Source organism: Halyomorpha halys, unplaced genomic scaffold (assembly GCF_000696795.3).
Source record: "Halyomorpha halys isolate HHAL.00 unplaced genomic scaffold, Hhal_1.1 Scaffold507.1, whole genome shotgun sequence".
NCBI classification, from domain to species: Eukaryota; Metazoa; Arthropoda; class Insecta; order Hemiptera; family Pentatomidae; genus Halyomorpha; species Halyomorpha halys.
Window position 1 is genome coordinate 259,940 of NW_027105013.1, and position 15,679 is coordinate 275,618.

A 15,679-nucleotide genomic window follows, 5' to 3' on the forward strand; every position below is an offset into this window, starting at 1 on the left:
CATTTTTGAAACGAACAAATTTCGAATCAAATATTAATAATTTTGCCAATCATGAAAACATTCTTCTTATTGCTTTAAACGAGAATTTGATTTTGTTAAAATAAAATAAATTATTTTTTTTATATAGTAGCTTGATAAGAGAATCAGCAAATTTTTAGGGTTCAGTAATCAAAAAAGGTGGTGGCTCCTGGTCTAAACTGTCAAAATGTTATTATTTTCAATAATAAAGAAAACAGTTATTAACATGGTTTTCGTCCAACATATGTAAAGCTAAAAACATATTTGTATTATGTAGATTTAAATAAGATTTCTTAACTAATGATAAAATATATTTCAATAATCTATTACATTATTAAGCTTTGGTTTGTTGTTTTGTCAACATTAAATTTTTATTTTGTAGGAAGATAATCTGGGTGGTGGTCAATAAAAGTATCGAAATAGTAAAGAGAAATATATTAATATTGTTAACCAACGTTTCGCACCACTTTGCAAGGCTTCTTCAGGGCTATCTGATTGTAGTACAAAGGACAACTGCTGGCCCCGTGTTTGTTTATTCAAATTGGAAGTAGATAGTTGACTGTATGAAGTATATTGTAGGAAGATAGTCCGGGTGGCAGTCGATAAAGGTATCAAAATAGTAAAAGAAAACTATTTAATGTTAACTAATATTTCTCCCCACTTTGCAGGGCTGTTGTCCACCAATTTCCAGTTGTCCTTTCTACTACAATCGTTTATTGTGCGAAACACTGGTTAACAATAAATAGTTTTCTTTTACTATTTTTGTATCTTTATTGACCACCATCCAGGCTATCTTCCTAAAATCTACTTCATACGAACAACTAACTTCTTCCAATATTAATTTTTTTATATTTGAAATTTATATGAAACATTCTACAAATGATTTATCCATTAATTGAAAGAAAAAATTCTTTAAATTCTTGATATTCAAGTGTAACAGGAATTTTACAGCAAAGAGACACAAATTATCAAAACTTATTTATTTTTGCGGAGTTTCAGCCTGATTTTCAGACCTTCATTAGGGCTGAAAAAGAAAATGAGATAACAACCTTAATTCAGAGAAAAATAAAATTATAACAGACAAACTTGGAAATATTAGTTTGTTAATATAAGAAATATAAGTTTGTTTGTTATAATTTTATTTTTCTATGATTAAAGGTTATTATCTCATTTTGTTTTTCATCCCTCATTAAGGCCTGAAATTCAGGTCAAAACGTTGGCACAAATAAACAAGTTTTGCTTATTTGTGAGGCTGACCACAACTCAGACCATCTTCTCCTCATATCAATCTACGGTAAACTACTAACACCTCACTATTTTAATTTAATGTATCAAATTTTCTCAAAAAATTGAGGTGGTCTTAAACTTTAAACCGGGAGGGATATTCGAATAAACCTATCTAAAAATAAAATAGAAAGGATTAAATAATGTAAGATATTCAATGAAAAAAAAAAATTACAAAAATGTATTATATTTAAATGTATAACTTCAATCTGTACATAAGCTTCACAGAAACAATTAAGTACAAAATATAAAAAAGACCAAAAATCTGTAGAAGTTAGTACAAAAAAAAAATTAAAACAAAATTATCAACATTTAAATATTTAAGATATTTTCATGAAAAAATAAAAAATAATATACAAAAAAAAAAATATGAGATCCAAAACATTGCGTTCATAAAATGTCCTCATGTTTCTATACATTTAATAAAATATCTAAAAGACACATAATTCATTCTTATTTTTTTTTTTTTTTTAGTCGTAAAACTATTGAAACAAATATACAAATCTATGTATGACAAAATATCCACTTAGTCTTACGAGAAATAGACATTAAACAGCCACATCAAGAACCAACATGCGTTAAAAGACAAAATACTTATCCACCATAAGTGGCTTCTTCATGTAGAGGTTATTTTAGGTTATATGAACATACAGACATAATATATCATCAAAAACACATTTCCAGTTCCCATCAGATCAACTTATTAAAACTATATATTTTGTTTCTTTTTATTATTATTTGCACACATTTACATTTAATTCAATAAAATTCTTAAACTCCAAGGTCCTTTTCGTTCTTATGAAAGCAACAAACTGGACCGTTTTCCAGATCGGATTTCCTGATCAACAATGTGCAAAAGCTATTTTAAATCATCAATTTAAAATACTAAAAAACATTACACAGACTTTACCTTAAGAATTAATTGCTTACAAAAAACATTGAATTCAGGACAATCATGACACTGAAATCAACAAGATAAAACTTCATATGCATACAGTAACTTTATTTACATAGTGACATTAAATTACATTAAGAATTAATTGAACATACACAATTATTTACATGTATAATTTAAATCCATTAATTTGCGAAGCTGAAAATTTCATGTAGACCACATCTCTGTGATGTTTAACACATATCACATAATTTTTTTCTTTTTCACAAAAATATTTTTAACCTAATGTGTTCGCTTCCCAAACTATAAGATTTAAATATTGTTAATAAAATAAAACATGAACAAAAAAAATTCTACTACTATTTAGCACAATTGCACAAAATGAGTTTCTTTTAAATTTCTGCCATTTTTATATATAAATAATAACAAGAGGCAAAAAAGTAAAAACAACAAATTTTTACAATAAATTTTATAATAGAACTAAAAAAAAGATATAAAATTAACAGAACTTTCCTGCTGACTAGCAACAAGTCTCTAAACCTACCTGTACACGATTGAGCATTAGAACGTAACTCTCTTTGCTGACTTTCTCATAATTTTACCTTTTGCAATAAATAATGAGAAAACAGGCGATATTTACGTTTCGTCCAAACATAATTAACCATAAGCCCTTTTCGAAATAAAATGGCACTAATAATACATAACCGGAGGGTGCTTTAATCCTCCATTGATAACACTTAATTATGTAAAACATGTCTAAAATACATTGAAAGTATGTGTGTTTAAGAGCTTGCTTAACAGTGCAAACATTTAAATACTTTGAACGTTATATCACATCAATATATATATTAACACTTTAAAACACACGAGGGATAGACACTTCGAATTTAAAAAAATAATTTTGTCATCGTAATGAAAACGTCGCATGCAAACACTGATTATGTCAACTACGTGATATTTTAAAATTCACATACAACTACAAAACGGAGCACGAGATATAATTCATAAAACTTTGTTTAAAATTTTTAAAAATATTCAGAGAAAATTTCAAAAACATATATATATATATATGTATATATAAACAATGTAAAATCTCTCTTTGATAAACCTTTCATCTATCCCATTCAGTTTTCAACATTACACCACCTTATATATATACAAAATATAATTATATACATGCACAAATATGGAAAAAATAATCTCTGTCCATGAAATATATATATATACAAAACACTGGACAATATGGTCTTTGTCTCATATGAGAGTCCGATTTTTTTCTTTTTCTTGTTATTAAGTACAGACATTTTTAATCAGATTTTAGAAGACAGATTCAGACAATTATCTCTCGTATCATGCGACCGGCACGTGAATTAGGAGTGGAATACCCGGACTCAAGCGTTTCATCAAAAGTCATTTGCATGTGTTGTGGGGGAGGTTGTTGCTTAAGGTTGTCCTCTGGGTCCATCATCATGTGATGATCAAGGTAGGGGTTCGGCAATCCATTTACGTCATGATAAGGGCTTTCTAAAAAAATCATAAAAACAAATCAGTACAATCACATAATATAAGATCGTATGTTATAACCTAAATTAAAATCATATAACATGATGTTGAATGATCAGGTTAGAATACAATTGAATGGCTTCGAGCAAGAATGTGATAAGCCACAATTCTTAAGATGATTAGAGTTTTGTGCCAAAATGCATCTTTGTTTCTCTATAATGATATTTATCATGTTAATTTGTCTAACACCATAATTCCAACATATTTATCTATAATATTATGTAATGTGAGCTATATAAAACATTAAAATTGTTTGAAATTGCTGAATAATAATACAGTATATTCTTGCTATGAGACCTTCAATTAGAACTTGTAAAAACTAATTTTTTTTTAAATATGAAAGTATATGAGGTATTTATTTCACTGAGTAACCAAGTCTATTTTTGTAATACGAAAGGAATAAGACAGGAAGCATAAATTATCTTACAGATGAAGGTATATTTTTGCTGATGCTTCCCACCATAGAGCAGAGTAGGGCAAAAATTAGTTATTAGTTTCAACTATAACTAAATTTTGCCCATCTCTGTCATAGAGGCTGAGAGTGACTGCTAACTGTCGCTACTTGGGTTATTTTTAAAATAACTCTTCTCATATTTAACTTCCTAGTTTAAAGTATAGCAAATCACACTGTTATCCTTAAATTTAATGGCTTTCATTTGTACCAGAAGAGCAGATATGGCAGTCAATAAAAGTATCAAAGTAGTAGAAGAAAACTATTTTGATAGCTTTATTGACTGCCACCCAGACTATCTTCCTACAAAAACTATTTTTGTTTAACCATCTGAGTTTACAAATTTTTATCATCCTTCTGTATAAAACGTACAGTATCATCCTGCCTTCAGTATAAAATGTAAAAGGTCATAAATATATTCTTAATATCTGGAATCCAATTAAAAAACTTTGATACTTTTGAATCTAGTCATTGGCCTGACATCATTGCAGCATTTATATATTTTTTAACTTGTTATTTGAATTATTGTTCTTAAAATATTAAACTTTTCTCAAAATATGATTCATTCTCAATGTATGCCAAAACATTTCAAAATTGTGTAAAAATATTTACCTCTAACAAACAAATTTAATAATAATAAAACAATAAAACTTACATAGAATTGTGTCCTTAGCTAGCAATGCGTTAATGAAAAAAGAATTTCAAGGTTGAATTAGAGATTTTTTAACAATATCAAAATATATTTATATTTTCATAAGTGCAGTATAGGCATAAAAAAAATGTTTACCAAAACACTGACTATCTAATACTGTGCCATTCAATTGCTAAAGGATGTGATGTTGAGACAAAGGGTATGAGCAGAAAGGAGTGTTATATTAACAAGGAGTGGTATTAACAGTATGTACCAATATGGTGCTGGCGGTCTTGAGGGTACTCCTGGCGTGAGGGGTTGTTGCTACGTGAGTAGTCCGGTGTTGCCGGGGGCAGGAGGTGTGGGTAAGGAGCGTAGTCGTCAACTCCTCCATAACCGCCATGAGTGAGAGGGTCGTACACACCTACAGGGGATATCAAACTACATTGTACAACATGCGCTACACAAAACAAAAGTAACTAGTGCAGAAGAAAAGCTTCTGTTAAAAAATAAAAAAAAATAAAAAGAACTGGAGAGCATCAAAACATATTTGTAACAGCAGTTAAGTTAAGTAATCATTAAACTAATTAAGCATACCCAAAAATCAACTTTAGCTTAATTCTCTTTCAAAATATTAAAAAAAGTTATAGCTTCCTTGCTATTTGGATAATAACTTTTCAAAAAATTATTTTAATCTTTATAAGTGATTTTTGAAGTCGATATTTTAATTTTATTTGTCTTTATTTTTTATTCAGTTTAATTGGACTATTATGATTGTTATAGTTTTAAAAATAATTTTTAGTAAAAAAATAATGAGTAACAATAACTAATACTTATGTGCCCTTATCGTAACTATTATTTTTAGTATCAACTAATTGAGATAAATTAACCACTGATTTTCACTATTCCATGTGTGCTTAAAAATGTATTAGTACTATTATTTTAAAAAAAATATAAGTTCATTAATTATTTAATATTTACTGTATTATCTTCGCTAACATTGAAGATAATTTTTTTTGTTACTTGGAACATCTGAATTTCAATTTTATTATACTAAAATAAAAAATCATTTTATTTTGTTATGAATAATAATTGATGCTGTACAGTCAACAAATCGCTAAATCTAGAAATAATCTAAGCATTTGGATCTATATAAAACCATATACACACACTCACATGCTAATTACAAACTAGCAATAAAAAAATAAATAAATAGCTGTGAAAATAGAAATACACTAATAACAGTTTGTTTTTAAAAATTAATTTTACTTTAACTTAATAATAGTATTTTATTTCTCAAAAACACATTGAAATGTATGCCATATACAGGCCCGCGATAGTCTATTTATCACAATGAGTACTTTAAATTGTTGATTAAAAATAACTTTATAGAGCAGTTACACATAAATTTATAACAGTTAACAGTTTTGTAAATAGCATGCTTATCTAGTGCACTATACTGATATACCATAATGATTCCTGTCGCTTATGTGATGATGATGATGTTCCTGTGAAGCTGCTAAGTTGGCGGCGTTGTTTGCCTGTGCTGCCATCTTCATCTGCCAAAGAGAGTCCTGGGAGTTGACTGAGCCACCATTATTGGAATTGGAGTAGCTGTTTTCCATGTACCCCATGTTGACCCCTGGATAATGATTAACTTTTTAAACAAAAATATAAACTGTTACTAGGCAATAATTAATAAGTTATTCAATTGTTGTCTTTCAAGCAATCTCACCTTCAGCCTTTTCAATGCTGGCTGTAAAATAACCCCCTTTTTAAATCGGTAGATAGAAACATATCTTAAAACAAATGGCTCATAGAAGTTATTAATATGCTACTTACATTCTCCTCCATTAGTGTGTGTCGGCTGGCTGACGTGGTATCCGTAACTGTTTTGAGAAGCATAGATAGCTGTTTGTTTGTTGTCATCCAGAGCAAGATCCATTGAATGCTCAAGAGCTTTGTTTTCCATTCCGGATGCAGGATAGTATGGTGGCGGTGCTTGTTGAACAATACTTGGATGTACACTAAAATAGTGAACAATTGTTAAGTATTTAGATAACAATAATAAATAATAGAAAAAAAATTACAACTATCTTACAGTATTACAACTAAAGTAAGCTCTTAAGAGCATAGATGATATTTTTTTTTGTCTTATCATAATTTTTGATTTCAGTTTGCATCTTACTTAAAAGAAATTATTCTCCTTGTTAAAGGCCAACATTTTGATTATTTTTAATTTAATTTTTTTATTATTTACTTTCCAATTTGTTTAATTATATTAAATATAAGTTTATTTTTATTTTAACTGTAAGTTATCTAGTATTTTGTGATTAAAATTTAGAACTTGTTATGTAAAATTTAGAAGCATTTAAGAGATTGTTATGGCGTATAATGAAGCATGGGAGCTGTCTGGGAATATGCTGTTTTTACTCACTGACTTATCACTTTATTCAGAGTTTAGGCATACCCTTTCAGTAGTGACCCCCACCCACCCCATTTCTACTAGACCATCACTATCTGGAAGACAAAAAGCAATATCTGTCCAATCCCAGTTTGCCAACCACTTACTTGAAGCATACTAAAAACTTCATGCAACGAATTGCTAATTAAAAAAATTTTCACACTTTAATCTAAAATTACTTACGTTGAGGTTTCCATTTCGTAGTCTTTTCCAGTTGCCTTCTTCACTTGAGTCTTTCTACAGCAGCAAAAGACGACAGCCAGAGCACTGAAGAGTATGAAAATAACACAAGACACAACAATAGCAACTAAAGTTGGCATCGCAATTGTTGAAGCTTCCTTTATGAATGCTGGACCAACTAAAAATATTAAAATATTTAATAATATAAATAAAAAAATAAAATCAAACAATAGTAATCATTTAAAACAAAAATTAATTACTTTCTGCTTCTGTATAGTCTCCGCATGTATCTTTGTTAGATTGAAGGCAATATCTGACCCTAACTCTGACAGAGTCCGAATTGTGGTCATCAAGAATATTTTCTTCACTCGGCATTTCAAGGGACCTTCCTGATGTCTTGGCAGCTCGTCTGGGCATCAAGGAGAGTATTGTTGCTTCTTTTCTTGACGAAGCACCAGAAGGTGATATTGACATCGTTTCCACAAGTCTCCATTCGTGTTCGTAGACACTTGTAGATACTTCGACCATAGCGACCTATGAAAAGTATAAAATATTAAAAAAATTCAAGAGCCTTATAATTTTATAAGGCATAATATATAAGTCGGCCAGACACAAAACTTATTATGTGCCATACTGATTTTTTTTCAGAAAGTGAAAAACTTATGTAGTTTATTTTCAAGCTGATTACTTGAAAATTGTCATTTTAATATAAAATTTCGCTCTGAATCCAATGTCATAAGTACTTTTTTTGTTTGGATGTACTGAGCTCTACTGCTATATTAAGGAATTATTAAGTTTTTCAAGATGAAAAATACTTGACAAAAATCGATAAGAGGCTGATAGATATAAAAAGAACATAAAAGGAAAGAGACTGGATTTCACAAATTCTGCAGCCAAATCAAATAGATTTAACAAGTTATATGGCTAATGTCAAGATGGATTGACAAATCTTTACAGAAGTACAGAATTTCCAAAGCTTTATTTTTTATTTTAAAAATAATTTCTTTATTGTTATTTACACTTGTATAGAAATATATGCAACAAGTAAATTTGCTGTAAGTGATATAATGACATGATACAAACATGTGGAGAATTTACTTATTGATAATACTCCAATAGCTTTATTTTAAGTTTAGAAAATGTTTTTCTATTAGTTTATCAACAGGAATGCACGGAGATTGATTCAAAGTAAAAACTGGGCTTAAATCTCCATTTTTTATTTTTGTTGAGTTTTAGATATATATATGTTATTTAATAATTTAACTTACCAACTGCAGACAAGTAGCTGCAATATTAATTGTAAGCTCATGCGATTCTGGATCAAAAGTAACCCTCTGAGGTGCCGGTATCCTATCAACCTTGGTCATAGCAGCTGTTTCATCAGAAAAATTACTTTGTCCTTTAGTATTGTATGCTTTCACCTATAAAAATAAATAAATTTATTAAAGCAATCTGTAGATCAACATAATGTTATTTAAAAAATTTAGAAAAATATTTTAACAACTTTACCTTAAACAGATAACTTTGATGCTGCTCAAGACTAGTTACGTTGCATGGATTTTTCGTCTGGCAGTCGAACTCATGCCAACTCTCAGCACCGCTCCCTGGTTTCCTCGGAGTGTAGCAATCATCATTGTGCATTGTAAGGACCCTCTTATAGGAAATAAAATATTTTGTACTCGTAAGCCCTCCGTTAAAGCCAGGTGTCCATTGAAGTGTGATGTATGAATGACCAATATCTATAGCAGTAAGGTCCTCTGGTTTTTCTGGCGGTCCTTTTGGTTGGAGTCTGATTTGGGTTTTGACGCTTCCAAGGGTATTTGCAACTCGACAATTATATTCACCATAATCGGCAGTTCTTAAATGAGAAATCTGGAGTACACTTGTATAAATGTCTCCTCCACTTTCGTTTACAGTAGTGTTTATCTCGTAGTGGCCGTCTGCTCCAGCAAGAAGGGGAGCAGTGTTGGTCGAATAACTCCATTGAAATTCTGGCCTTGGATAAGCTTGCACTTTACAGATTACTTCAGCAGTTTCTCGAAGGTCGTAAGCTACTTTATTGTACCTGTGTAATGTGATTGGCTCATCTGTAACAAACAATATTTATAGTTAAATGATGAAGTATATATGAAAGTTAAGTAACCCATACCTATAATAAGACCCATTAGCCATTTTATGTCTTTGTTAAAATAATATATATATTTCAATTTTATTGAAATTTAGAGGCTAAACCTGAAATTACAGCAAATTTGGGATGATTTTGCATTGTTGATCTTCAGTTGTTTAATATATGACATAAGTGTGTTGTTAGATATAAATACAAATACATTTAGAGGTAGCTATATTTTTATTTATTACCGTCCAAAGAACTGTAATGGGTATATGGTGTATATTCTCTCAGCTTCAGAATTGCCTAAGGCCTTTTTTAAGGTTTATTTTAAGGCCTAAAGGAATGAAAATTATTTTAGGAAATCACCAATTTTATTTAGAGTTCTGATAGGACTATAACTTCAAAAATATTCTTTGAGTTAAATTAGAAATTAAAAGATATGATTTGTGTTTAAAATGTCAATATAATTTCAATTCATTCTATAATCAGGCATCATCTATATCTTTCCAGCAACAAAATTCCTAAAAACTACTTGTGAAAATTACTGCTAACATGAAATTCTGAAAAAAATACTTTAAAACTGGATAAAACTTTAGAAATAAAAATTTAACCTATGTAAAACATAAAATAATATAAATAAGGCGCTGTAAAAACAGATTAGATGAACCTTATTTGGGTCATGCACTATATATAAATATACTTTTTTTCATTATAAAATTCAAGATGTAAATACTTACGCTCTATTCTGAGGTGCATAGTTGTTTCTGCTCTTTTAACTTCATTTTCAAAAATACAGGCGTAGACTCCTCTGTCAGCTGGAATCAACTGATCACCTTCAGGGCGACCACGCCCTTCAAACCTTAATGTACTCTGAACTGTATAAACTTGATTACGTCCTGTAAGATTACAATTATAATTTAAATATTTATAAATGATATTAAAATGTTACAAATAAATTTAATGAGTATCTATTTATTTACCTGCTGATTCATCGGTTGAAATATCAAAAAGTTTGCTAGTAAGATCATTTCCACCTTTAGGAATAATTTCTTTGCCATCTTTTAACCACCTGATTGAAGGTTTCGGTTTTCCTTGTGCACCACATGTAATACTGAAGTCTTTATCACCGATCCTGAAATAATGAACGAGAATTATGACAAGGTTACAATAGTAATATAACTTTTCATTCTTCAAAGTGACTATTAAATAACGCTCCTAGACTAGCTCCTTGGACTATATCAGGATTGAAAAAATAAAGTTCTATGGATAATTTTAGAGACTGATTCCAGCATTTATGCTATCATTAAAATTACATTATAAAAACTATTTTTTTCTTCTTCCTTTGCTCTTTATTAATCCACTTGACCACCCTTAACCAGCAAAGTTTCAGTCATGATTTGAACTGGAGCTATTCTGCGCTAAAATTTACATTCACTAAATTAAAAAATAATTTTAAATATCATATAAATAAATACCTTTTTGTGACATGAGGTTGCAGCTTAACAAGGAATCGAGGTGGCTGATACACAGTAAGAACAACAGTCGCCTTTTCACCATGGCCCATTTCGTTATTTGCTTCACAGTGATATTTCCCTTCACTGCCAAGATGTGCAGACGGTATATTATATTTAGGACCAGTGGCCAGTACAGTAATCTGTGTTGATGGAGTTGCATCTTCAAGCTCTCGCCACCATCTGTATTGAGGTGTTGGCCAGCCCGGAGGAGTAGCAGAACATGTAAGAGTGACACCATTTCCTTCAGAAGCGATCGGCCTGTCAGGAGTAATTTGAGCTTTGCCAGGTCTGTGCCGTACAAGGAGAGTCACTGAGTCATTACCGACCTTGTTGATTCTCTGCCTGGAGGGGGAAGTAGGATTGAGAACATTGGCAGCTCTGCAGATATATGTTCCTGCATTATCTGCGGAAACTCTATTCAGTTTCAATACTTCACCGTTTTGCCTGAAATCTGGTCTTCCATCACGTAACCATTCAATTGTAATTGGAGGAGGATTCGCAGATACGTTACATTTAATTGTAATACTTTCTCCTTCTTCAGCTTCCTTCTGTTTTGCTACTCCAGGGCCGCTTTCAACTGTAACTTGAGGAGGATATTGGACATCGAGGTAGACTTCAGCCTCTTTTGATTGGCCGAGGCCATTATCAGCTGAACATCTGTATTTTCCTGAATCTTGTATGGTCACTTTCTGAATAGTATGTTTGAAAGAAGTAGAAATAAATCTCCCATCCCTGATCCATCTCACATTATTCACTCTTGGTTTTGAATCAACATTACACTGAAGTACTGCAGTACCATCTCTCTCAATGCGGATAGGATTATCAGGTCCAACATCAACTCGTGGGTAATCTGAAATGAAAAATAGCAGAAATTAATTAAAAAATTATACAAATAATAAAAACTTATAAGTAAATGCTTCACTAAAGGTTAGTAAATGCAGCATTATCTTTATACAGGTCTTATATTTTTTATTTTATTAAAGTTAAGTTTTGTTACTATTGTTTATTTATTTGTTGCTGTTTGGATAAATGAAATTAGATAATTATTTATAAATATTGGCTAGTCCTCAGCTAACCTCCCAAAACCAGAAACCTAGGAGTAAGGATGTGGTAAGCATTTAGGCTAAGTGAAGACAAAAAGGTGGGCTTGTAAGGCTCCAAAGGCATTTCAAGGCTGTACCAGAGGAAATCCAGGGCATGGCATAACCTTACTCTTTTTCAAAGCAAAAGTGAAGCCAAAATGGTCATGCCCATGGTGCTAAGGTTTACATTGTTGAGGTTAGCAGGAATTTCCGCCATTGTTATGTAAACAGAAACAGAAGGCAGCCAGTGATTGGCTCATACTCTTCCTCTGCTCCTCTGCCACACCTCTGAAAGGCACATAAGATCCGCCTTTTTGGCTTCACTTTTTCTGCCAGCTTACTCCCTCTAGTATATACCTTTCTCTAAGTCTGAAATCAACTATTGTATCATCAAATGTGTTGATGTGACAAATTGCTAATAAAAATATTGTTTCTTGTGACTTTACAAAACAGATTATAAAATACTACTGTTGTTAAAGTTTATATTTTAGATGTACATATAACTCACTAAATTTTTTTTAAAAATGTCATTATAGAAAATCAAAATTAATGTTGCGATGAATTATGTAATAAATAATTCATCCTTTTACATCGATTCAATAGGTCTTATTTCACTTCTTTTTTTTTTTCATTATTTCAAACAAATTAAACAAATATACAGTTTGCTCAAATGGAGTAATATCAAAACAGTGGGCAGAATTATTTATAAGTGATTTATGAGGAAGCTGTGACAAACGATGGGATTTCAGGCGGAGATGAACCGACGGGTAAACGTTTATACTTGCAAAGCGATGCGGCGGTTTGACGCAGCGGCAAGCATTGATATGGAGATGTCGACCAGATATTCATTGCCCCGGTCTCATCTCTCTAATTTCAAATCAAAGCCAAAATAATCTGTCACCGACAAAAGTGCGGCAAAGATCTGCGGCAAAGATCGGACCAAAATCTGAAGTGTTTTCTATGCACATCGGCGATGTCATCTAAAGGAGTGAAATCCAGAATTTTTTAAAGGGTTCTAATTTTTTCCTGAATTTACTTTGGCACTGAAACACATTTTTTTAAATTTTTACATTTTATTTATTTATTGACAGTTACAACTTAACTATTCTGATCAGTGCCAACTAAACATTACGGGACAGGCAACATCATAGATAATCAAATCGTCTAAAAGAATAAGAGAAAGACCTAAATGGGACAAGTATTAACGATTATACAGCGAAGTTAGCTGTTACCATTTATGTAACTCTAGTTACAGTCTTATCACTTCATCTATACATTTATTGATATCAAAGTTTCAATAGTATTCAATTAAAGTATATACTGAAATATAGTAATAGCGAAGCATTGCCGGGTATGCTAGTAATATTAATAACCCTCAATGGGTTCACCCATGCTCGTGTGATCAATACATTAAAATTTATAAATAATGAACTTACCACGACGTTAGGAACTGATGTAATAAAAAAAAAAAAAATAATAAATTTTGAAGAAGAAATATATGATTTTCCTAATAAAGTAAGGATATCTAGTAAATTACTTTTTGAACTATTTCCTCTGCAAATCTTGTACTAGTTAATGAAAGGAATATGGTCCGGGTGCGGTAAAAAAAAAATTCAAATAGAAATATACTATTTTATAATAGTATTTAAAATATTATTAATTAATACTAATATTATTAATATTAATATTATATTAATATTAATACTATTTAAAATAGTATATTTCTACTATTTGAGTTTTTTTTTTTTTTACCGCACCCGGACCATATTCCTTTCATCTTTACACACGGTCAATCAATAATCTTCCAGCTTGTACTAGTTAGTTCTTTGTATAAAGCGAGTAGCTCAGTGGTAAGACACTGTGCTACTAACTCCAATTATTTTCTGTTTCATTGTAGCCATGAGTCAGCACTGTGGGTTCGGTATCCCTCCGGGGTACACCCAGCCTCACGAAGTTGGGTGAATTTTACCCTTAATTGGGTAAAAATCTGACGGCCAAACGCGGTTCTGACTAGATAACCTCCTTGCACAACTGTTGGTCTAGTTATAATACTTCCTTCATGAGTTGTAGAGGTACAGATTTAATTTTATAAATCTATATATTTGCATAAATGCTCAATTAAGGCAGGAAAAAAAAATCTTTTTTTCGGAAAATTATCACTTGTAATCTTAGGCTTATCACAAATCATGATTCATTAATGATTGGAGAAGTTTGTCGGGGGGTGCGGTCAGCAAAGAACAACATAAATAAATAAAACCATATTTATTTATTTTATGCCGACGTTTCGACCTGAGTTTCAGGTCTTCATCAAGGGTTCTGGCGTAGAAGGTGGGCCTGCAACTGCAGTTGTTCTTTGCTGACCGCACCGCCCGACAAACCTCACCAATCATTAATCTACGGTCAACTATCTACAACTCATCATGATTCTATCAAATTAAAAAGAGTTAACCGGGCTCACTGTTTGATAAAAATATTTTATGACAGGACAGATCAACGAATCCAAATAATTTTACATATATATTTAAAGACATATCTTAGGTTAATTACTGATACCGTAGAGATAAATGAAGCTTTGAAATAGAATCATATTGGAGTGAGTAGTGGTTATAGCCATTTTCTCTAATTAGACTTGGTGAAGACGAACGGTTTGGTTTGCTACACTAGGCTTGCTAAACTGACACACTCGGCATAAATGTGGATAACCATATGTAAATTCATACCAACCAGCGTTCTCTACCTACCGCTCTGAACGCATATCATTTGCATTGCTATGTTAAGGAATTTTCTTCTTCAATTATTACACGGTAACATATTCCAAAGCTATATTAATATTAATTTAGATAACATATATTCTTGAAAAGTGAGTAGTGAATACTCGAATTAATTAAATAAAACGAAAATCAGATTTAAAACATATATATATATATATATATATGTTGCGGTGTGCGCATTGCACAAATTACTATAAAAATTGGTATTTTGGGGGTTTCGGGAGGTGAAAATAACGAATATCAACTGTCTTATTCCGACTCGAACTATCGTCTCTATTTTTCCTTCTTTTCTCCTTTAATTATTTATCAAATTTGGTTTGTATCCATTGTTTTTTATAGGCAATAGTGAGAACTGTTTATATATTTCAAATGAACAACATTAAAGGTTCTTTAGAGTAAGATATTCTATAAATTCGTCGTTCAAGCAGTGTTAGACTATTTCAATGAAAACATCAATCTGGTGTTAAACGCCACTTAATTGAACATTGATTAACGTTGTGTTTGTGTGCATATAATAAAAATACAATAATTATTTTAATTATATTATTTCAATTTCTTGAGACAAGGTAATTATTTATTAAATAAAAACTCATCTGGTTTTCCACATAGCATCATCTTGGATATCCTCTTTGGGTATATACATATATATGTGTATGGCCTCCTCTACCACAGCCTACTAATCTCCACGCTCTCTCTCTCTCTCTCTATATATATAT

At 30.9% G+C, this 15,679-nt stretch overlaps 1 protein-coding gene across 5 annotated transcripts in view; it reads right to left on the reverse strand.

Annotated features, from left to right (window-relative positions):
* Nucleotides 1-1,707: 1,707 nt before the first annotated feature.
* ed (echinoid) overlaps nucleotides 1,708-15,679 on the reverse strand; it is a 470,092-nt gene continuing 456,120 nt past the window's right edge. Inside the window, exons 5-17 of one of the 5 annotated variants that reach the window (XM_067047440.1) lie at nucleotides 11,072-11,960; nucleotides 10,577-10,728; nucleotides 10,334-10,492; nucleotides 8,996-9,573; nucleotides 8,755-8,907; nucleotides 7,747-8,020; nucleotides 7,490-7,664; nucleotides 6,685-6,869; nucleotides 6,578-6,613; nucleotides 6,311-6,499; nucleotides 5,117-5,266; nucleotides 4,867-4,884; nucleotides 3,582-3,721 (exon numbers count right to left, since the gene is read on the reverse strand). In XM_067047440.1, coding sequence (XP_066903541.1) covers nucleotides 3,720-3,721; nucleotides 4,867-4,884; nucleotides 5,117-5,266; nucleotides 6,311-6,499; nucleotides 6,578-6,613; nucleotides 6,685-6,869; nucleotides 7,490-7,664; nucleotides 7,747-8,020; nucleotides 8,755-8,907; nucleotides 8,996-9,573; nucleotides 10,334-10,492; nucleotides 10,577-10,728; nucleotides 11,072-11,960 — 2,960 coding nt within the window. In that variant the 3' untranslated portion in view covers nucleotides 3,582-3,719. Of the gene's footprint in view, nucleotides 3,722-4,866; nucleotides 4,885-5,116; nucleotides 5,267-6,310; nucleotides 6,500-6,577; nucleotides 6,614-6,684; nucleotides 6,870-7,489; nucleotides 7,665-7,746; nucleotides 8,021-8,754; nucleotides 8,908-8,995; nucleotides 9,574-10,333; nucleotides 10,493-10,576; nucleotides 10,729-11,071; nucleotides 11,961-15,679 lie in introns of all 5 variants that reach the window. The other 4 variants (XM_067047430.1, XM_067047419.1, XM_067047445.1 and 1 more) reach the window with 4 other exon arrangements.